Below are 22,464 nucleotides of genomic sequence, written 5' to 3'. Positions count from 1 at the left end.
GCACCTCCACTTCCCCAGCGGGCCTGGGGGCCACAGCAGCCAGAGCAGCACAGGAGGGCGGTGGCACATCAAAACTTGGGAGTCCAGCAGGAGGGTGAAGGCTGAAGGCTCTGGATTAACCTTTAATGTCACACAGGGTCTGGGGGTCTGTGCCCATGGCAGAGCTTGGGGATGAGGGACCCATGTCAGGGCAGCTGGGCACTCCTGGGGGGGCTCTTCACCCCAGGCAGGTTCCTGGCACAGCCATGGTGGGCAGGGGTGGGCGCTGCCATGGGGTCCAGTGGTGCTCTGGGGGCACAGGGTGGCTCAGAGGTGGCTGCTGGCCTCGCCCTTGGCGGGCAGCCCATTGAGGGGGCTCAGCCCCGGCCGGTTGCTCTCATTCAGCCGCCGCACGCGGTAACTCTCGTAGTGGACGTTGTGGGTGATGTCCTTCAGATCCTGCAGGTGTGACCTGCCCGGGGTGGCAGGGAGAGGAAGGGCATCATGTCACTGTCCCCCCCACCCTGCTGTCACCCCAGGGGGTTCCAGCACTGCCGACCCTGTCCCTGCTCACCGGATCAGCAGGTCCTGCAGGAGGGGGAACTCGCAGTGGGCCGGGTTCTCCACTGCAAGGCAAGGCAGAGGGGCAGGGTTGGCAGGAGGGCTTGGTGGTGCTGGGATGCCCGGGCAGTGCATCCTGGCACGCTCTGGGTACCACCAGAGCCCAGCACAGCTCCGTGACACCTGCCATGGGCTGGCACCCACCCAGGCAAGGACACACCGTGGGTGCTGCTCCCTGCACCTGCAGGGCCTGGGTGTGAGGGGCTCTGCTCACCTTCAATGATGCCCCACTTGGTCTTGCGGCCCAGCACCCGCTTGCCGTTCACCTGGTGCTCCTGGTCCGCCCCCACCACGGCGAAGGGAATCTTCTCCTGCCAGCAGAGGCTGTGCTTGCCCCAGGTGCTGTCCCTCGGGGTCCCCAGGGTCCCTGTCCCCCACCCTGCCCCCAGGCCTGGCCCCTCTGTCCCAGCACCCCGGCACTCACACGAATCCTGTTGTTCAGTGCCCTGTCTTCAGGGTCCTGGTCGAAGTCCTCCTGCGGGTACACGCTGATGGCGTGGGTCTTCAGGTCCTCCTGGATCTGAGGGACACAGGGCTTGAGCTGGGGCTGGGGGGGACATGGGGCAGCCCCAGAGCCCCCTGGGGACCTGTCCTCACCCTCTGCTTGAATTCTGCCCGTTCCTCCAGGGTGAGCGTGTCAGCTTTGGCGATCACCGGCACCACGTTGACGATCTTGCTGAGCCGCCGCATGAACTCCAGGTCCAGCGGGCGCAGCCTGACAAGGACCAGTGTCACTCTGAGGTGACCCCAGCACTATCAGCCTGAGGGACCTTCCCCACTACCATCCCAGGTTGATACCCTATCTCTGTCACCCTGGGGTGCCATCATCATCCCAGGGTGACACAACCACCCCACAGTGACCACCCCACCACTGTCACCGTGAGGTGACCACACCACTACCAGTCCAGAGTCACCCTGAGGTGCCTCCACCACCATCACCTCAGGGTGGGGTTATCACCCCAGACTCCACCACCATCACCTCAGGGTGACCCCACCACCGTCATCCCAGGGTGGCACAACCACCCCATGGTGACCCCATCACCTGTGGGGGCTGTGAGTGGGGGTCACTCACCAGTGACCTGTGGGGGGCACAAAGTAGACACATCCATGGACACGTGTGTCTGGGATCTTCCTCTTGCGGGTGATGAGGATCTCCTCCCGCAGGTACCTCTCGTACTGCTCGTTGATGTATTTGATGATGGGGTCCCAGCTGAGGATGAGGAGTTGAGGGACAGCACCTGAGCTCAACCCCTACCCCAAACTGCCACCCACGGAGCTGGGCTCCTGCTCCCCATTGTGTCCTACCAGTTGTCATTGTTGATCTGGTCCCCAAAGCCTGGTGTGTCGGTCACCGTCAGCTTCATCTTCACCCCCTTCTCCTGGATGACTGTGGGGCAGAGGTGGGTCAGGGGGGAGGAAACATTGGGGAAAAGCAGGGGACCAGGCATGGGGGATGGTTTGAGGCTGTGAACACAGCCTCAGACCCCAGCCCAATCTCCTGCTTCTCTCAAGGGCTGGTGGGACACGACCCCGTGGGGGTAACCTTACTGTGGGTGATGGACTGGAGCTGCACTGTTTTGGGAATACGTTCCTCCTGGCCGGGCTGCGAGGATTTGCGGCTCACCTTGGACTTGAAGAGGGTGTTCACCATCGTGGACTTCCCCAGCCCGCTCTGCCCTGAGGGGACACCAGCAGCTCTGGTTTGTCCCCCAGGGCAGTAACATCTTGATATCCACTTGGGAGCAACCCAGAGTTTGGGATAACTCTGCTTTATCCCCAAATAAATTTCTTCCCCAAGGCAATAACCCCTTGGTATCCACTTGGGAGCATCCCAGAGGTTGGGACAGGCCATTTTATCCCAAGAACAAATTTGAAGGTAATAACCCCTGGTACACATCTGGGAGCATCCCAGATTGGGCTAGTCTGGTTTATCTTCCAAACAAATTTATTCCCCAAGGTGACAGCCCCTCAACATCCATTTGGGAGCATCTCAGAGGTTGGGATGAGCTCACCTACCAGCATTACTATGCTATGCAGTATGGGATATTACTCATTTTCAATTGCTTGCTACTTAAATCAGTTAAAATCACTTAAATTTCCTTAAAATCCCTTAAAAGCATGATTTCCCCTGGCACGGTGGAATCGGAGCCAGTATTCCCAGCCCACCCAGAAGCAAACCCCACGGCCAGCGCTCACCCACAACCATGATGTTGAACTCAAAGCCTGTCTTCATGGTTTTGATTTTCATCTGGTCGAGCACAGCTTCGATTCCCACGTATCCAAAGAGCTGGCAGCCCACGGGGCCGGGCGCCATGGAGAGGGGCACCGCCCCCTCCTCCTCGTCCTCCTCCTCCTCCTCCGGCACGGCCGGCGGCTCCATGCTGCGCTCCTCGGGCTCCAGGCTGCTCCCTGCACCGCGGGGTGGGCAAAGGCGGTGAGCCTGGACCCCCGGCCGCCCACCCCTCGCTGCCCACCCCTGGGTGCCCACCCCTCGGTGCCCAGCCCTGCGCCGGCAGCGTTGCCCCGGCAGCGGCGGTGGCGGCGGGCACACAGCCCCGGCACATTCCCGGGAGCCGGTGAGGCTGGGCATGGCAACGGGGGCACGGCCGGCCCCGCGCCAGGGCCCGAGCAGGTGCCAGGGGCATCTTTGGGGTGCTCGTGCCACCGGACCCCACGGTGCCACCGGTGCCCTGCGATCATGCGGCCATGCCCAGCACCTTTTGCCCCGCACCTTTGCCCATCCCACGCGGTCACCGGGCACCGCTCCGGCCCCAGGGCAGGCCGTGCCACCCCACAGCGCACCCACACTGTACCCGGGCATTGGGCACTGCTGGGCGGGGGCACCGCGGGCGCAGCGCAATCCCCGGCACAGCCCCGAGCCCCCAGGGACACGCGAGGTTTGCCCGGGGACGGTGCCCGGAGCGTGCCCCACACCGGGAGCCACCGGAGCCCCGAGCCCGCCCCAGCTCTTTGTGCGGCAGCCCCGAATCCCTTTCTTCCTCCTCCTCCTCCTCCTCTTCCTCCTGCTGCCTCCCAGCCCGGCCATTGTTCGGGTCCTACCTCGGCGCCGCGGTGCCCTCGCTCAGCGCCCCGCTACGGCCGGGGGGGTGCCCGGGGCGCCACTCGCATCCCCATCGCCGCCGCAGCCCGGCCCCTTCCCTTCCCTTCCCTCCGGAGCTCCCGGCTGGCACCAGCCCGGCTCCGCCGAGGCTGCGGCTCCCACGCATGACCAGCATGGCAATGCCCGCCCCCCGCAGCCCCCTCCCCAGCACAGCCGAGCCCCTGCGCCCAGTGGGGCTGCCGATCGACTGGGGGTGGGGAGGCTGTGCCAACCCGGCTGTGCCAACCCGGCTGTGCCCACCCAGGGCACGGCACTGCTCGGCCTCCCAGCCGGGACAGCACGGATGGGGACCCCTCCCATGGCACAGGACACCCCCAGTCCTCGCTTTGTCCCCGTCACCCCGTGAGCGGCCGCGGTGGCACTGACTGGGAGCGGGAGTGCTTGGCCGTGGGCACGATCCCCACGGGCACCCGCGGGCACCGGGACCACCCCGCACTGTCTGTGCCCCCCGCCCTCCCCAGCAGCACCTGTGCCCGGCCCCGGCACGGCGGGATGGGACAAGGGGTGGCGGCCCTGCCACCCGCCCCACTGCCGCAGTGCCCCACGGCGCTTGCGTCCCCCCACGCCGCAGCCTCCCCCGCATGTGCCAGCCGGCGCTTGGCACCGGCGGGGCTGGAGCGGCAGCTTGCGATGGCCCAGGCTGTGAGGGACCTGCTGAGACCGTGTCCGTGTGCCACACAGCCAGGGGACAAGGGACGTGTGGGCAGGGGCCGGCCTGAGCCAGCCCCGGTGCCAGGAGATGATGGAGCTGAACACCCCCATTGCCATGGCAACGGCATCCCGGCGTGGGAGCCACCCAGCACCCTGTGCCCGCTGGGTGCCAGAGGGAAGGCAGGCTTGGGGACAGCACTGTCGCATGTCCCAGCTGCCCCTGCGCCCCCTGGGTCGGGGTGTTCCTCGGAAGTGGTGAAACAGCCGCGGATTTCCTGGTGACAGCGGTGACACCCGGCTGGGGGTCTGGGGGAGGGCAGGATGCCCATTCCAGCGGGGATCCACCCACCCAGCACCGTCCGTGCCAACCGGGACTTCCACAGACTGGCAGCGACGGGGGGTGGGAAGTGCCCATCAGGGACAGGACCCCAACAATTACTGCATCACCCCCCGTGCCCCCCGCCTGGCACCCCTTCCCAGGCCCTGCCAGCCTTGGCAGTTGCCAGAACAGATCCAGAGCCAAATGGTGCAGCCTCTGGGGCCACCCAGGCTACTGGGCACGGCAGGAGGGAGCACTGGGATATCCTGGGTGCTGGGCACTGCAGGAGGGAGCACTGGGATGGGATATCCCGGGTGCTGGGCACTGCAGGAGGGAGCACTGGGATGGGATATCCTGGGTGCTGGGCACTGCAGGAGGGAGCACTGGGATATCCCGGGTACCGGGCACTGCAGGAGGGAGCACTGGGATATCCTGGGTGCTGGGCACTGCAGGAAGGAGCAGGTGGGATTTGGTGCTTGTCCCCCCCAGCTCCCCGGGGCGGTCCCTGGGGTGCAGCCCCCACAGAGGGGCTCAGGCACTGCCCTGTGCCCTGCCAGGAGACAGCCACAGACAGAGGGCACGTCCGGGGTGGCGCTGGGAGCTGCAGCCCCCGCTGCCTCCCCCACGGGTCCGGAGCCCCCCCGGCCCTGCCCCCAGTGCCAAAGAGCCCCGCTGGGAATGGCCAGCAGCCGGGTGGCCACGTGGGAGCTCTTTGCATCCCCACGGAGCCCCGGGGCAAATGGCTCCTGCAGCCAGACCTGTTCCAGGACTCATCACGGATGCTCTTATTTTCCAGACAGGGACAAGTAATCCCGGGTCCGTGGTCTCCTCCATGGATTTTAATTACCGATGCAGGGTTAATTGGCCAGTTCCCCGGGAAGCCTGTAATAAAGCTTCTAGGGTGGAGGGTGCTGGGAGAGGATGAGCTGGGACAGGAGCTCCCTGTCCGGCTGCTCACCACTGCTCCAAACAGATCCCGGGCACGGGATGGGGAGAGCCTGGCCCTGGGTCCAGCACCAGGGAGCTGAGCCCTCTGGCACAGGGATGGAGGCTTTGGGCATGCACCCACGGCCCCAGCCACAGCACAGCTCTGCCTGCCCAGCTGATCTGACCCAGAAACACCAGTGCCAAACACGACCTCAGGGGACAGAGGTGACAGTCCCCATCTGCAGCCAGACTCGGAGCCAGCCCGTCCGTCTGGCTGTGGGAGCCACGGGCCGGGGCTGGGGTGGCTGGGGGAGCTCGGGGAGCAGAAGCAGAAGTGAACCATCGAGCGAAACCCTGCGCCTGCAGCGCTGCTGGGGACAGGGACAAGTCACCCAGCCCCGGTGGCAGCACCCTCTGCCCGCACACCCCCTGCCCGCTGCCACCACGCCATCCCTACCTGGGCGAGCCGGCCGGAGCCGGGGCTGCTGCCGCCGAGAGCTGGTCACCGGGGCCAAATGGCTCCTGGGGTGCGAGGCAGAGGGCGGCTGCTGCCCACGGCTCCTCCTCCGCTCCTCCTCCTCCTCGCCCCGGGGCCTGCGTGGGCGACCCGGCGTGGAAGTGAAATGCGGCGGCCGGCGCTCGCTGGGAGCTTCCTCCTGCGGGGTGTGGGACCCACCGCGCCACGGTGCCCCGGGGCCACCACGGGTGTCAGCGGCTGGGGGCCGGCCCGGCCTCCCGGGAGAGGAAGCAGCACGATCCCACCTCTTCCTGGCAGAGAATCCGCCGTGCCCAGCAGTGCCTGCCAGCCCCCTGCCAGTCCCGGGCCATCTGCAGGGCAGCCGGTGCCACCCGCTGCCCGCTGGCTCGTGTGTCCCCCCAGCCTGGGCACGCCGTGCTCGGCTGTCGGCCACCAACACGGCTCTGGCCTGAGCATGTCCCCCCATCACCCCGGCTCCAGCCCGAGCTCTGTGTCCCCATTTCCCTGTCACCCCAGCTTGCTCTTGAGCACCGTGTCCCTGTCACAGCCCTGAGCACTGTCCCTTGTCTCCCTGTGACCCTGGCTCGGCCTCAAGCACCGTGTCTGCATGACCCCAGCTCAGCCCTGAGCACGACTGCATCACCACAGCTTGGTCCTGAGCACCGTGTCCCTGTCACCTCCTCTTAGCCCTGAGCCTTTGTGCCCCCATCACCCCGGCTTGGCCCCAAGTACTGTGTCCCCATGTCCCTGTCACCTTGGCACCGCCCCAACTGCTGTCCCTTTGTGTCCCCATCACTCCTGACTCAGCCTGACCACCGCATCCTTGTCCCCATCACCTGTCCCAGCCCTGAGCATTGTCCCTCAGTGTCCCCATCACTCGGCTCAGCCTCGAGCTCCGTTCCCCCGTGTCCCCATGACCCGGGCTGTCCTCAGTCCCATCCCTGGCCCGGGGAGCCGTGGGCAGCTGGGCTGGCTGGGCAGCAGGGCCACGGGCATTGCTGGGGGATGATTCAGCAGGGCCCGGAGCAGATGTATGGATGCCTTCGCCGCGTCAGTACTTAGGGCCCGGCCACGGCGGCTCCGCGACAGCGCAGCAAAGAGACGGGCAAAGAGCCTCGAGCAGCCAGGCAGGGAGCAGCGGCGGGGGCGGCCGCGTCCCGGCCACCCCTCCTGGAGCAGCCGCTGGGAACGGGGACACTCGGCTACCCCCTCCCCAGGCCTGGGGACGGGCAGCGCCCACCGTGGCACGGCGGGAGCCGAGGGCACAGGAGCCGTGCCAGGAGCCGGGCACCGCTGCCCGCGGCACCGGGCGCACGCCGAGCACGCCCCGCTCCGCTTGGCCCCCCGCCACCGCCCGAGCCCCGCGGGGAGGGAGGAACAGGATCCAGCCCCGTGCCAAGCCGGGAGGGATGAGAGGGGAAGAAAGCGCTGGACGCGGGACAAGATCGCGGCGATAGGCGGCACGCGCGGGGCCGGCGCGATGGGGCTCAGGAGTCCCGAGCTGCTCCCAGCGCCGGGCGGGGCGGGCGGCTCGCCAGGCACCGCGGGGACGGGCGGGCCGGGAGCGCCGCCAGCTCCGCCCGGCTCCTCCGGCCCCCCCAGAGCCAGCGCGGGGAGCAGCGAGCCGCCCGTCCCCAAAGCCGCTGTCACTGCTCGCTCCTCCCGGCATCGGCTCCTGCGGGGCTTTGGCAGCGCTGCGCCCGCCGAGGGGGCCCCGACGGAGAGAGGGACGGGGACAGGAACGAGGACAGGAACGAGTCCTACCGTGCTCCGGCGTCACCGCTGCCCCGCTGCCGTCCGCAGGCTCGCCGGGAGCCGCTGCCATCACGCAGGGTCCCCGCGGTGCCACCTGCCCGGTGCTGGGGAGGGGGCCCAGGGCTGGCAGCAGCACCAGCCCCCCCAGGAAGGCGGGCTGGGAGCTCACTTGCACCGTCTGCGGCTGCGACACCAGCCTGAAGGTGGCGGCCTGGGGGGCTGGCAGTGGTGGCAGCCCCCCTGCCCTCCCCTCAGCCGGAGCTGCCTCCCCCGGTGCCCAGGGCTGAGCAGGGGCCCGGCTGGCGCTCAGGGTGACCCTCGGCTGGGGCCGGGACACTGCACGGGGAGCCGCGTCCCACCCGGGCAGCCCCGGGGCTGTCTCTGTGCCATCGTACGGGGGCAGGGCGGAGGAGGAGGAGGATGAGGAGGAAGGCTGCTGGGTGCGAGGCTGGGCTGCAGAGCTCTGGCTGCCCCAGGGCTGGGTCCCCAGGCCCGGCTCCTCGGCGATGTGCAGGTCCAGCGCCGGCAGGGAGCCGTGGCTGGCGGCGGCCCCGCGGAGGGGATGATCCAGCTCCACCGGGAAGACGCTGCCGTGGGACGGGACCTTCTTCAAGCCGGGGCTGTTGGCCGGGGGGCTGCCCGGGGGCTGGGGGGGCCCGGTGGGCGCGGGGCTCTCCAGGCTGGAGGAGGAGCTGCGCTGGCTCTCCCCGTCACTGCCCGGCCCCGTGGCCGAGGCCTGGCGGCTCTGGAAGGAGGCGGCACGGGCGATGCCGGGGCCGCCGGTGCCGTTGGCTCGGCCGGTGGCCAGGCCGGTGCCGAGCCGGGTCCGCAGCACGGGGCTGGGCACGGGGCTGGGGCTGGGGCCGCTGCCCAGGCGGGGCGGGTGGCCGGGCTGCAGTGGCTGGTGGCTCTCGCCTGAGGACAGCAAGGAGCCGGGAGCCTCGTCCCCATCTTCTGCCTCAAACGACTTCTTGAGCGCTGGGGAGACAGAGAGAGAGAGATGGTGGCACCACAGTGGTCCCCGATGGCACCCGTCCCCTGGCCAGCCCCATGTGTGTCCCCCCATCACCCAGAGGTGCCCCTGATTGTGAGCCCATCCCACAGAGGATCCCAGCCCGGCGCCAGCTCCTCCCCAGCCCCGCTGTCCCCGAGGGTTTGATCATTGTTCCCCGGGTGATCTGGCCGGTGCTGCCGGCTCCCCTCGCAGCACACTGCCCGCTTTATTCCCCCTGAAAGGGATCCGGCCGAGTAACCGGATCCCCGCCTGACCCTCTCCCCTCTCCCCCTGCATCCATCGCGGCAGCCGGGGTGGATTCCTGCCCTTTCCCGGGCCTTAACCCTGGAGCCCGCTGATGGCAGCGCCATCGCCACGCTCGGGGACTGTCACAGCCCGCTCTGGTGGCCGCTGCCGCGCCTCCCACGCGGCTTCACAGCGGCCACGAGCCCAGGGCACGGCCCCGGTGCCAACACACGGGCCCCGGGTACCGCAGCGCTGGGCCCGCTGCAAAGCTCCTGTAGGGCCCCTCCGGGTGGCACAGGACCCCATGGGGGTGACCCCCGGGAAGCCCCCGCGGTGCAGCCGCCCCCTCCTTCCCCCGGCCCCGCTGGAGGCTCCCCAGGAGCCGCTGCCCGCGGGGCTCCGCACGGTGCCGGCAGCCGGGCAGAGCGCGGGGGGCCCAGGCTCCCCCCGGAGCCTCCCTCGCCCTCGCTGCCAAGCGCCGAGCGGCTGCTTCCCCCCGGGGGGCTCCGTGGGGGCGGCCCACGCTGCTCCCCTGCATCCTGTCCGCGTGTGCCAGCCTGTCCCGGCACCCACGGGCTGGCACCGGCCCGCCCTCGCCCTCCTCTTCCTCGGCCGCGGTGCCGGGGGCAGCGGGGGCTCAGCGTCCGTCCCTGTCCCCTCCCCTGTGCCCTGTGCCCGGGGCAGGGCAGGGTCAGGGGCCGGGGCGTGGGCGCTGCCGATCACCGCTGTCCCCAGGGCAGGGAATGCCGCGGCCGGCCTGGCCCTGCCCCACCGGGGGCCACGGGGTCACGGGGCTGGCGACCCCCTCCCCACATCCCTGTCTGTGCTTTGTTACCGCCCCAAATGCCTCCTTTTACCCCAAACCTGCCTCTGGCTCCTGACCCGGCCTCATCCAGGTGTGATGGGCAGGGGGGGCAACGAGGGGATGCAGGGCAAGGTGGGGGTGGCAGGCGCTTGGAGGGGGGCAGAGGGGGGTGGCAGGAGGTTTGGGACGGATGGGGGCTCGGGGGAATGGCAGGGGGTGAAAGTGGGGTGTCAGAAGGCGGAGATGTTGAGATGGGGTGGCAGGAGGTTTAGAGGGGCGGCAGGGTGCTCAGGGGGTGGTGGGAGTGAAGGAGGGGTGGCAGGAGGTTCAGGGGGGCTTGGGGGGATGTGGGGGTTTGGCGGGGGCTCAGGGGTGCCGCCGGCAGCGGCGGGGTTAAGGTGCCCGGGGTAGGTGCACACATTCCTCCCCGGCGAGGGCAGCAGCAGCCCCCGGGTCGGGTTTCGCCTCCCGCCCCCGGCCCGGCCCCGGCCCCGGCCCCCCCCGCAGCCCCCGGCCCGCGGGCAGAGCGCGCACACGCGGGGAGCGCGCACGGAGACACCGCGGGCTTGGGGGGTCCCGCACCTTCCCCGCTCCCCGCAGCCTCGGCCGCCCCCCTTGCCCACCCCAGAGCCGCCCCCAGAGCAGCCCCGCACCCCCCGGGCCGGGGGCAGAGCAGCCCCCGCCATGCCCAGGCCTGGGGTCACCCGTGTCCCCACCATGTGCAGCCCCCGGGGGCGCCACCCCCCGCCCCCAGTGCTCACCCCCGGAGCGGAGCGCAGCCCCTACGGCGCTGAGAGCTCGGGGAGCCCCAGGCCCCCCAAGATGTCCGGCTCAGCATCCCCCCAGTCGCAGCCCCCTGTGGGGAGCGCAGCCCCCACCGGGCTCAGCCCAGCCCAGGATCCCCAGCCCAGCAGCAGCCGAACCCTGGGACTGATCCCCAGCGCCCGCTGCTCCCCCCTGGGGACACCCAGCCCCCCCAAAAGCCCGGCCAGCAGCATCGCCCCCAGAATTAGCCTCCGGGCGGGGGGAGTGCAGCCCCCACCGTGCTCAGCCCCTGGGGGCACCCCCGCCCCCCGAGACCCCCGGGCAGCAGAGCCCCCCCCCCCCCCCCCATCCCGGGGACACCCCCGTTCCTCGCACGGCACCCAGCCCCGAGGGGGTCCCGCGGGGGGGCCGCACCTTCGAAGTCGGAGAGGATCCCGTCCAGGTGCTCCTTGACCGAGAGCCGGGCCATGGCGGGCCGGGGGGGGCCGGGGCTGCCGCCCACCCGCGACCCCCGCATGCGGAGGGGGCAGCGCGGCCGAGCCCACCGAGCCCCGGGACGGGACGGGCCGGCGCCGGCTGCCCTCGGCGGGAGGGGAAGGAGGAGGGGACCGGCCGGGGGAGGGGAGGGGAAAGGGAGGGGAGGGGGAGGTCCCGCCTGCGCCCCCGCCCCGGCCCGGGACCCCCCCCCGCCTCCCCTGGGCCGGCCCCGCAGCTCCGCCGCGCCCGCCCCGTCCCGGGGATGGGGATGCCGCAGCCCCCGAATGGGGATCCCGGGCAGCCTGGGGGGCCCAGGAGAGCCTGGGGGAGCTCCTGGCCAGGCCGGAGGGCTCCCGGAAAGGCTGGGGGGCCCCGGCGGGCTGGAGGTGCCGGAGAAGCGGGGAGGGAGCCTGGCCAGGCTGGGGGTCCCGGGCAGGCTGGGGCGCCCTGCCAGGCTCCAGGGGCAGGGGGCTTCCAACCCTTGTCCTCCCCAGTTCTGCATCACCAGGAGTTGCCAGCTCCGAGCAAGAGGAGGAAAACGCTCTGAACAGGCAGGGCTGCTGTCGCTGTGTCCCGGCTGGGTGTGGGGTCTTTGCTGTAGTGTCACCACCCTCCGCTGTGTCCCTGCCCGGGGCTGTGTCCCCTGCTGGAGCGCCTGGAGCATCCCTGGGGGCTGCGCTCCCCGCGGCCATCCCGGGGCTCTCCCCACAGGGTGGCACCGGCAGCCCCCGGGCTCAGGGCTGCGCTGGGGCTGCCCCCCTAACCCAGGGCTGGGGCTCTGCTCACCCCAGCCCGGCTGCCAAGGGTTAACCCCGTCCCAGCCCCGGCCCGGGGCCGGCAGCAGATGGGGAAGGGGAAGGGGAAGGAGCTGGAAATGCCTCCTGCATCCACAGCAATCCCTGCTGCACCCAGAGCAATCCCTGCTGCACCCAGAGCAATTCCTGCATCCACAGCAATCCCTGCTGCACCCAGAGCAATCCCTGCATCCACAGCAATCCCTGCTGCACCCACAGCAATTCCTGCATCCACAGCAATCCCTGCTGCACCCACAGCAATCCCTGCATCCACAGCAATCCCTGCTGCACCCACAGCAATCCCAGCACCCAGAGCAATTCCTGCATCCACAGCAATCCCTGCTGCACCCAGAGCAATCCCTGCATCCACAGCAATCCCTGCTGCACCCACAGCAATCCCAGCACCCAGAGCAATTCCTGCATCCACAGCAATCCCAGCACCCACAGCAAACCCCTCTGCACCCAGAGCAATCCCTGCTGCACCCAGAGCAATCCCTGCATCCACAGCAATCCCTGCTGCACCCAGAACAATCCCAGCACCCAGAGCAAACCCCTCTGCACCCAGAGCAATCCCTGCACCCAGAGCAATCCCTGCTGCACCCACAGCAATCCCTGCACCCAGAGCAATCCCAGCACCCAGAGCAATCCCTTCTCCTCCTGCAGCAGACCTCCCCTGAGGGCTGGAGCTGTTCCTGAGGCACAGGGACACAGCCACAGAGCCCTGCTGGGCCCAGCTCTGCTATGGGGACACAGGACAGGGACCAGGGCATGTGGGACATGAGGGTGGTGGCCTTGGTCATGGCCAGGCTTTGAGGTGCCACTGGCCATGGAACCACAGGATTGTTGTGGCTGGGAAAGTCCTGAGATCATCAAGTCCAAGTGTCCCTCAGCACTGCCAAGGCCACCACTGACCCGTGTCCCCAAGTGCCACATCCACATCTTCAAACCCCTTCAGGGGTGGTGACCCCACCACTGCCCTGGGCAGCAGTGCCAGGGCCTGACCACCCTTTCCATGAAGGAATTTTCCCAATATCCAACCTAAACCTCCCCTGGCACAGCTTGGGGCCATTTCCCCTTGTCCTGTTCCTGTTCCCTGGGAGCAGAGCCCAACCCTTACCCGGCTGTCCCCTCCTGTCAGGAGCTGTGCAGAGCCACAAGGTCCCCCCTGAGCCTCCTTTTCTCCAGGCTGAGCCCCTTTCCAGCTCCCTCAGCCCCTCCTGGTGCTCCATCCCTTCCCCAGCTCTGTTCCCTTCCCTGGATCCCTTCCAGACCCTCCAGGTCCTTCTGGCCATGAGTGGCCCAGACCTGTCCCCAGACCTGGAGCTTTGTCACCTGAGCTGGGTGCAAGGGCTGGAGCTGGGCTGGGCTGGGCCCAGCTCTGGAGCTGTTCTGAAGGATGCAGAGACCTTCAGAGCTGTAGGACTTTTCTGGAGCAGTTTTGAAAAGGCTGGAGAGGTTTTAAACTATTCAGGGCCCTTTTCAGAGGAGGTGCAGAAAAGCTGGAGTGCTTTGGAGCAGCTCTGATGATTTTTTATGAGTTTTGGGGTTGTTTTAGGGTTGCCTGTTCCCCTCTGATGTCATTCAGAGAGGGTTTAGGGTAGTTTCAAACTGAGTTTAGAGATATTATTAAAAATTTTAACCCTTTTGAGAGGCCCATGAAGAAGGTCCAGAGGGGTTTCAAGGGCCTTTTGGAGGCTGTTGGGGCACTCGAGGAGTTTCATAGCTGCACAGAGGAGGCTTGGAGAGCTTCAGAGCTGCCAGGAGACCTTTCCTATGATCCATTTTCAGCTATTTCGAGGAGCTTCAAGTGCTACTTCGAGGCAGTTTGGGCATCTTGGTGCCTTGCAGGGCTGCTTGGAGGGGCATGAGAGCTGTTTGAGCAGTTCAAGTGGTTCAGTAATGGCCAGAGTTCCGTCCTTCCAAAGCCTGAGCTGCTCAAAGGAGATTTACAGCTCCTTGAAGCAACCCAGCAGCACAGAAATAACCCCAGAGAGATTCACCTACCCCATTTCTAGAGCAGCTTTGAGATTGAGAGGTTGAGATTTCAGAGGAATTTTTAAAATGAAGTTTCAGAGGTGTTTAGGGAAATCTTTGGTGCACTCTAGAGCTGCTGGGAGGGTGTAGAGCAGTTGGAAATGCTTCAGAGGTGGTTTACAGATGCTCAGTGATGCTTTGGACGTGCTCAGAGATGTTTTAGGGCAGCTCAGGGATGGTTTAGGGCAGCTCAGGGATGGTTTAGAGCAGCTCAGGGGTGCTTTAGAGCAGCTCCAGGATGTTTCAGAGGTGCTCAGGGATGCTTAGGACAGCTCAGGAATAGTTTAGGGCAGCTCAGGGATGGTTTTAGAAGAGCTCAGGGACACTTTGGAGCACGGCAGGGATGTTTTGGAGGAGCTCTGGGATGGTTTTGGGCAGCTCAGGGATGTTTTGGAGGAGCTCTGGGATGCTTTTGAGCAACTCTGGGATGTTTTATGCAGCTCAGGGATGTTTTAGAGCATGTCAGGGATATTTTGGAGCATGTCAGGGATGTTTTGGAGGAGCTCTGGGGATGTTTTGGAGCCCCAGTGCTGCCCTGAGCAGCGTGGAGCAGTCTGAAGCAATCTGGAGGGTTTCAGAGCTCCCAGGGTGTGGCAGAGCCTTTCCCAGCTCTCTGCTGCAGCTCCAGGGCTGCCCGGAGCAGTTCAGAGGAACAGTCTGGAGCCATCCGGAGGCACGGCGGGAGCGGGGAGGGGATTTTGCACGTTCAGGCCCTTTGGGGCGGCTTAAAGGGGTGGGGAGGGGTGGAGGAGGCTTAGAGGGGTGGGGAGCAGCTTAGCAGGGAGGTGAGGGCGTTTAAGGGATTTTTGGAGCCGTTCAGAACAGCCGAGGGCTCCGAGGGGGCTCTCCCGGAGCGGAGGGAAGGGAAAGCTCCGTGTTCCTGCTCAGGGGAGGGACCCACGAGCCCCTGTCCCAGCCTGCCCCGGCCCTGGGCAGCAGGACCAGCTCCCAGGGTCCCACCTGGATCCTTCAGGAAGCTGAAGGGGGAATTCCCCCATTCCCACCCACACAGCTTGGCTGGCTGGGGAGATGTTGGCTCCCTCCGACCTTGATCCCTTTGGAATCAGCGGGGTCCTGCCTTCCTCATCCTCAACCTCATCCTCATCCTCCCAAAATCAGGGCATTCCAGCCAGGTCCAGCCTCCCTCATCCTCATCCCTGTCCTCATAATCCTCATCTTCATCCTCATCCTCCCAAAATCAGGGCATTCCAGCCAGGTCCAGCCTCCCTCATCCTCATCTTCATCCCCCAAAAATCATTCCAGCCAGCTCTAGCTTTCCTCATCCTCATCCTCATCCTCATCCTCCCAAAATCAGGACATTCCAGCCAGGTCCAGCCTCCCTCATCCTCGTCCTCATAATCCTCATCCTCATTCCCAAAACCAGGGCACTCCTTGGTGCAGAAACATTTCCACTCAATCCAGCCCCACTGGAGATGCAGCACTTGGATATTTGGGATGCTCCAATGCAGCACTGGGATCCTCAGGATGCTCCAATCCACCTCTGTGGAAAAACAGTCTCTGGGCAGGAATAGTAACAGCTTTTAATCCGACAAGAATTGATACATCAGTTAAGACAATACCATTTTTGCCTCTTTTTTGGGGGACTTCCTTCACATACCAGTCGGGAAAGAGGAACATTTTCAGGATGTACAGTTTTTGTCTTGTTTTTGTTTTTCTCTCTCCATAGGGACTTTAAAGCATGGTGAATGTGCAAGTCAGTGCTTTTTGTTTGCTTAAAACTTTTTTTTTTTTTCCCGGTGCTTATTTACAGTTACAGTACCTCTGTGAGAGCGACAGGAAAAAACAAACGATTGTTTGAGACCTGGGGATCCAGGATCCCAAGTCGAGAAAGGCAGATCTCCAATATTTATATATTTATACATATATATATATATATATGCTTTTGTGTATACACAGATACATTTCTCTCTTCTTTTAAAGTATTAAAAAAATGGATCAACCTTCATTCTATAAAAATACCTACTCTACAAGATAGAAAAATTTTCCCTCTCCAAGTATACACTGATTTACACCCAAAGCTTCTCTGGAAATGTACATTACGTGGCTTCTTCCCGCGGCCTCGGGGCAGGGAGGGGGCAGGGAGGGAGGGCTGGGGTGGTGCAGGAGCTGCCCCGGGGCTTGGGGCTCACCCCGACCCCGCTGCCCCACAGGGGATCAGCCCCAGAGGCGCCGTGGCCGTGGCTCAGCCGCTGTCCCCCGGGATGAAGTGGTGCCAGGGTCCCCCTGCACACTGGGTCACCCCGAGGGCTGGAGGGGCTTGGGGGGAGCAGGCACCCCCGGGATTGCTGTGGCTTCTGCTTCCAGGCCGTCCTGGCATTCCCAGAGCCTGGCGAGCAGGAAGAGGAGGAGCGGCTGCAGCCGGGGATGGCGCTGCCTGGGGGGACAGCGGCCGCCGCCGGGGTCGCGCTGCTGCGCCACGGCCGCTGGTGCCAGCAAGGCCAGAGCTGTCCGGTGTAAACATGGCTTTTGTTTCCCAGGGAGCTGCTGGTGTTCTCCAGCTCCCCTCCCCGTCGGCACAGAGATTCCAGCCCCGGCCGGTGCCAGGGATGAGGAACCAGGGGGCTCCTGCAGGGGCAAAGGCAGCCGGAGCAGGCTCTCCCTCCAGGGCTGCAGCTATCACCAGCAGAGCCCTGCTCCGGCTGGCAATGGCACGGGCCACTGTCCCCAGGCTTCGGGAGGCGACCTGGGGACCTCGGGGCTCCACTGCAGCTCCCAAAGCGCTGCGAGTCCCACCCAGGACGAGGAGAGGCGGCCAGGACCGGCCTCAGCGCAGGGTGAGGCGCTGCAGCCTTGCCCCGGTGCCACACAGAGCCTGTCCCCAGCTGGGGACGAGTGACAGCTCCTCCCGGAGCCGCCTCCGCGGCAGAGCCCGGCAGCAGGAGGAGGGAGGAGGAGGGAGGGAGCCGGGATGCCGAGATGTGCCGACAGTACTGAGCCACAGACAGCAAAAATAAATAAGGAGGCAGGTGACCGAGTGTGCTCACGCCCTGTCCCCAAGGGCCCCGGGCTGCCCCCGCAGCCACCGAGGGCTCTGCACGCAGCAGGAGCACGGGGCAAGCATGGGCTGAGCCAGCTGGATGAGGCCATTTGCATTAAGTTAATTAAAAAAAAAAAAAACCACCAAAACCCCAAACCAAAAGCAAACCCCAACCCTGTGCGAGTCCGGGAGGCGCTGCCCTGGCTCTGCCCGGGGGTGTGTCAGGGACACTTTGGCACAGCTCGGGCCGGGCAGGGCAGCGGGGCAAAGTCAGCGCTGTCGCTTCCATCGCGATCTCCCTCGGAGGGGCGGTGCCTGTCGGGACAGTCCCCAGCGCCACAGGCACTTCCTGCAGTGTCCCTTTCCTGAGCTCCTTCTCCAGGTTCCCTTTCACCCCTCCACAGCCAGGAGGGCTTCAAAATAACGGAGTCAGACAACAAAGCCTGGCTGCTGCTTTTCCTTTTCCCTGGTCCGTGGCTCAGTCACTCCTCGACCTGAGGCTTCCTTGTGCCTTCATCAAGTGCAAAGACGTCTGGAGTCCCTCTTCATCCTCTCAGAGCACCAAATCCTCCCGGCTGCATTACTTGACCTCCAGGATGGAGGGGTTGGTCTCCATGATGGCCACGATGATCCTGTCGATGTAATCCTGCAGGCGGAAGTTGATCTCCTCTTGCTTCTGGATTGCTTCCATGAGCTGCAGCACAGGGGACAGGAGGGAGAGGTCACTGCCTGACACTGCCCAGGGCTTCCCGTGGCTCTGTGCATCCCTGGCTGGGATATTCCTGACCCTGTTTAAATGGCCAGGGAAAAACTGGTTCTGCTCACTCCTGTCCTTCCTGGAGCTCTCAGCCTGATGGAGAGAGCTGCCCTGGAGAGAGCAGGGAGCATCACATCTCCATGGATCCCCAAAATATCCAGGTGTGTTTCCCCACCTCCTGAGGTGTTAAAGATTTAATTCCAGTGTTTGTGCAGGTTCAGCCCCCCCTTGGTTGGTGCTCAGGGAGAAAATGTGCTGGAGGAGCTGGGATCTCCAGGGGGAATGTCCTGGCTCCCAGGGCTTTACAGGCAGCTCCAGACTGATGCACACAGCCTGTGGTGGCTGCTCTGCCCTGGAAGGGGAAGGCTGTCCCAGGACAGGCAAAGCAGAGCTGCCAGATCAGCAAATGGGCAGGGAGCAGCTCCCCTGTTCCCAGCAGGGAGGGCTGGCAGGCAGGGTAAGTCCTGAGAGCTCTCCAGATAATTGTGTGGGGATTTCTCTGCTCTTGCCAGCTTTCAGGGGAATTTTGAGCATGGCCTGGGCCAGACAGGGCACATCCACTCCTCCCAGGCCATGCCAGGTGGAGGCACCCAGGAAGGTGCAGTGTGAGCTCCTCATGGCACGTACCTCATCTCTGGAGACAGAGCTGATCTCTGCTGCCAGGGACTCGGAGAAGGAGGCTGAGAACAGGTTCTTGGCTCCCTGGATGCTCAGGTTGATGATCTGCCCGTTGAGCTCATCATTCTGCTCCTTCAGGTTCCTGTTATCCTGTTCACACACACAAACCACACACTGCTGGAGCAGCTGGTGCTCAGAGCTGATCCAGTCTGGCAAAGGCAGACAGGGGCTTTCACCCTAACACAGCTTACACAGGGCTGGGAACAGCACATGGGCTGTGCCTCCACCTCAGCAGAGCCTGGAGAACCTCTGGAAGCATGAGACACACTGGGAAGATCCAGGGGACACAGCAGAGAGAGAAGGGCTCCTGCTGTCCCTGAGAAAGCACCAACCTCCCTCTCCCAGGACAGGAAAGCAAGACAGCACTGGGCTCCTGGATCCATTCCTTCCCTTGGGAGAGAGCCCCCAGACCCTGCTGGTCCTCCCTTGGCATCAGGGCATCGTTTCCCTGCCAACCCAGCCCTCCTTACCTGCTTGAGCTGCTTGATCTCCTGCTCCAGCTCAGTCTCCCGTGTCCTGCTGTTGTACTCCTGCAGCCCCAAGCTGCTGCTCCGGCCCCGGCGCTGCTCTGCCTCCAGCTTGAAGAGCTGCAGGTGCTCCAGCTGCTTCCTGAGGTCCTCAATGAGCTGCAGGGCAAGGCAAGGGGACAGCTGAGTGCCACAGGCCTGGCAGATCCAGCAGCACCCTCTGGGTGTGGCAGCTGTGGGAGCAGGTCATGGATTGCTGCAGCAGGATTGTTGGCCACAGCTGTGGCTGCCCCTGCATCCCTGGCAGTGCCCAAGGCCAGGTTGGATGGAGCTTGGAGCAACCTGGGACAGTGGAAGCTGTCCCTGTCCTTGGCAGGGGGTGGAACAAGGTGAACTTTGAGGTCCTTCTCAACCCAAACCATTCCATGATTGAATTCCTTTCTGGAGGGCATTTGGTTTCCTCTTCCTCCCTCACACCCCCAGCAAGCAGGAGATGGGGAGCTACTGAAATACATGAGCACAGCCCTGCAAGGACCTTGTTAGAGCCAAAGCTGCTGGGTTGGGCCCCCCAGCAATGTGGGTCCCCCCCAGCCAGGGTTGGGGGTCCCTCTGCTGCAGGGTTGGGTCCCCTCAGTGACACCACGGTGACAACTAATTCCACCTTGGGCCAGAGCTCCTTTGCTGCCACCACAGTCAGCCCTGCTTGGGCTCCAGCTGGAATCACCAGGCACAGATGATGGGAGCACTGGGAGGGTGTGATCCAGCCCCAGGCCCTCAGCTCTAAGCCCTCTGCTCCTGCCTGCTGGCTCCATGTGCCTCTGCACTGCTCCCTCCAGGCAGGAAGGGAAGGGGCCAGGGTGGCACAGCCCCCAGCAGGGACAGGGCTGGATGAATTCCAGAGCAGCACAAGGGACTGAGGTGCTGCAGAGCTCAGCTCCTGAACCCCTTCCCACTGCCCTGGCAGCACTCCCTGCTCCAGGCACCCATTTCTGGAGAGGCTGCCAAGGCCACATTCCCACATTTTGGGGACAGGGCTGTGGCAGGCCCAGGCTCCACTCACCTCCTGCGTCGACTCCTTCTCCTTCTGGAACTGGTGCCTCTCCTGACTCAGCTTGTCCCCCATCTTCCTCTTTTTCTCCTGCTCCTCTGTGAGCTGCACAGTGAGGTCCTCAATCTCGTCCAGCAGCTTCTGCTTCTCCTGCAAGGACACGAACAGCCCAGTGAGAGGCCCTGGGACCCAGCTGGGTGCTGGCTCTGCAGGGAATGCTCCTCTCCTGAGGCACCAGGAGGCTCTGCCTGCTGGGATCTCATCTGCTCAGAGCTTGGCAGCACTGAGGGAGGCACTCAGGGATGGCTCCAGAGTGAATCCACATGAATATCCACCCTTGTGCTGTTTTGTGGGAAGCATGATGCTGGTATGGGATGGGCTGGGGCCAGCACGGGGCTCCAGGCCAAGGAGAGACATTAAATCATAAAGCTCCTTATGTCTGGATTTCAGAAAACTCCTGAATGTGAGATCTTTACCTCCCTCTTGGTTTCAGACATGAAAGGTTTGAATTGAGGGTTGATCCAAGAAGGAATAGAGCAGCTCAAGGTGGGATGTAAAACACACAGGCCAGCTCTGTTCCCTTCTCCTCCCCAAAGCCTTGGCAGAATGTTTGGGATGCAGGTGAGGATGCCAAGAGCCCCTCGAGCAGCACCTTCTGCCTGTCACCAGCTTTTTCTGCCTCTCACTCCACCCCACCATGAAGGATTCTGGAGGTGCACAAGGAGCTGGGAGGGGACACAGCTGGGACAGCTGATCCCAGAAGTCAAAATGGACATTTAATACTAAATGACAACATGTTCATCAATATAAACTGGGGGAGGAATGAGCAAAAGGGGGTGTTTGCAGTGATGGCATTTGTCTTCCCAAGTCACCATTAGGCTCCCTGACTGATGATGGAGCTCTGCTTTCCAGGAGATGCCTGAACACCTGTCTGCCTTGGGAAGCAGTGAATTAATCCTTATTTTGCTTTGCTTCTGTGGGCAGCTGTTGCTTTACTTAATAAACTCTTTTCCCTCAGCCCACAAGTTTTACCATTGTAGCAATCCCAAATCTCCCTGGGCTCACAGCTTCCAGTACCATGGGAAAAGTTTTGGCTTTCTCACAACTCCACAAATGCCAAAGGACCCCTGCAGTGCTGGTGATGGATGGCCCATGGCACACAGGGCTGAGGAGCAGCTCCATGGGGGAGCTCCAGACCTGGCTCTGTGCTGGAACCCTGGTTACTGAGAATTTCAGACTTTCTGTACTGCCAGGCACTGACCCCCAGGAGAACATTGCACTGACCTGAGGCTGTGGAGAAGCTTCCAAAATGGAATTATAGAACTGGGATTTTGGGGGTGGAGTTTGAACAGAAGTGTGTAATATCTCATGGTGGAAAACTCAGAGTTTAAGGGTTTAGAATATAGCAATATATATAAAACAAGATGGAGGTTTTAGGGCAGAGGCTGCTCCTTCTTCACCCTCGTCTCCATGGGTTTGGGTGGTTTTGTGTAATTGGATACAAAGTCCACATTGCAGGCATGGGTGGTTGGTTATTGGGTTAAAAGTAAAAATAATTTGGGTGTCATTTCTTAATTGGATAGTTTAGCCTTAAAAGGCCTTGTAGAGAGAGAGAGAGACAGGGCTCCATTTTTAGTTTGTTAGAGTGAAGTGCTGTATAACTTACAGTTTGTGAGACTGTAACAGAGATAAGAACTAATAAAGATCTGAGTCCCAACAAGAAATATCTTTTTGTGACTTAATCCTGACCCTGGCAGAAAAGCAGCAAAGACACCACAGCTCAGGGTGTCCTGCTCCATGGAGCAGCACCAAGCAGGAAAGGCAACAGTGACAACAAAATCCTGATTTTTGGGCACTGGACAGGAGAGCAGCTCATCAGCCAGGCTTCTCCTGGGCAGGGAGGGGCAGTGAGTGCAGCTCTTGCTCCTCCTTCACCCACTCATGGGGAGGAAAGGAGAATGGCTCTGCATGGATCAAAACCAATTCCCCATGGCTGGGAATTTATCCTCAGAGCCACTGGATTTGCCCCCAGCCTCAGCTGTGATCACAAGGCCCTGGCAGATAAAGACCACATCAGGAAGATGGAGCTGCAGAGCTCTCCCATGGGATTAAACAGGGATAAAATGCCTCAGGCCCTTCAGCTGGGAGAGAAGGTTTGATCTCAGTTCAATTTTAACTTTAATTCTGCCCCAAGCTTGGCAGAGACAAAATGCAGCCCCTGTTGCAGGTGTCCCACCTGTAACCCACACCATCCCTGAAGGTGAGGCTCCTGCCCACCCCAAGGAGCCTCAGGAAGCCCCAGCCCTGCAGGGCCTTGGATCCTGAGCAGGGTGACAGTGAGAGGGGCTGGGAGGTGACACAGATCTTTGGAAACTCAACTGACAAATCCCAGGACATGGAGATGGAGCATCCCTGCTCCTCCTCCTCCCCTGCACTGGACTGGCCACAGGGATGGTGACAGGGTTGGGGACAAGATTCCACAAGAGGGCACGAGTCCCCTCCTGCCACAGAGATTTATCAGGGGTTTATTCCCAGCTTCCAGGCTGAACA

General features: G+C 63.5%; 2 protein-coding genes across 14 annotated transcripts in view; both read right to left on the bottom strand.

Annotated features, from left to right (window-relative positions):
- Positions 1 to 109: 109 nt before the first annotated feature.
- SEPTIN12 (septin 12) lies at positions 110 to 11,209 on the bottom strand. 4 transcript variants are annotated; one of them, XM_077186886.1, is made up of 11 exons: positions 11,076 to 11,209; positions 7,861 to 8,829; positions 2,797 to 3,009; positions 2,149 to 2,277; positions 1,906 to 1,987; positions 1,673 to 1,810; positions 1,198 to 1,315; positions 1,025 to 1,120; positions 815 to 911; positions 554 to 605; positions 110 to 451 (listed from the first exon to the last, which is right to left on the bottom strand). In XM_077186886.1, the coding sequence occupies exons 1-11, from the start codon at positions 11,176 to 11,178 to the stop codon at positions 307 to 309; spliced, it is 2,142 nt and encodes a 713-aa protein (XP_077043001.1). In that variant the 5' UTR covers positions 11,179 to 11,209; the 3' UTR covers positions 110 to 306. The 4 variants fall into 4 exon arrangements, with proteins under 4 accessions (XP_077043001.1, XP_054499821.2, XP_077043002.1 ...); XM_054643846.2 differs by lacking the exons at positions 7,861 to 8,829; positions 11,076 to 11,209 and adding an exon at positions 6,076 to 6,577; XM_077186887.1 differs by lacking the exons at positions 7,861 to 8,829; positions 11,076 to 11,209 and adding an exon at positions 4,189 to 4,504.
- Positions 11,210 to 15,488: 4,279 nt separating this feature from the next.
- Positions 15,489 to 22,464, bottom strand: part of RAB11FIP3 (RAB11 family interacting protein 3) — an 87,476-nt gene continuing 80,500 nt past the window's right edge. For all 10 annotated transcript variants that reach the window (XM_077187121.1, XM_054643840.2, XM_077187122.1 and 7 more), the window contains 4 exons: positions 19,927 to 20,064; positions 18,870 to 19,025; positions 18,349 to 18,489; positions 15,489 to 17,658 (listed from right to left, as the gene is read on the bottom strand). In XM_077187121.1, coding sequence (XP_077043236.1) covers positions 17,545 to 17,658; positions 18,349 to 18,489; positions 18,870 to 19,025; positions 19,927 to 20,064 — 549 coding nt within the window. In that variant the 3' untranslated portion in view covers positions 15,489 to 17,544. The remainder of the gene's footprint in view (positions 17,659 to 18,348; positions 18,490 to 18,869; positions 19,026 to 19,926; positions 20,065 to 22,464) is intronic.

The sequence above is a fragment of the Agelaius phoeniceus genome, chromosome 16 (assembly GCF_051311805.1).
Source record: "Agelaius phoeniceus isolate bAgePho1 chromosome 16, bAgePho1.hap1, whole genome shotgun sequence".
Taxonomy (NCBI): Eukaryota; Metazoa; Chordata; class Aves; order Passeriformes; family Icteridae; genus Agelaius; species Agelaius phoeniceus.
This window is presented reverse-complemented; position numbering and strand designations above follow the sequence as displayed.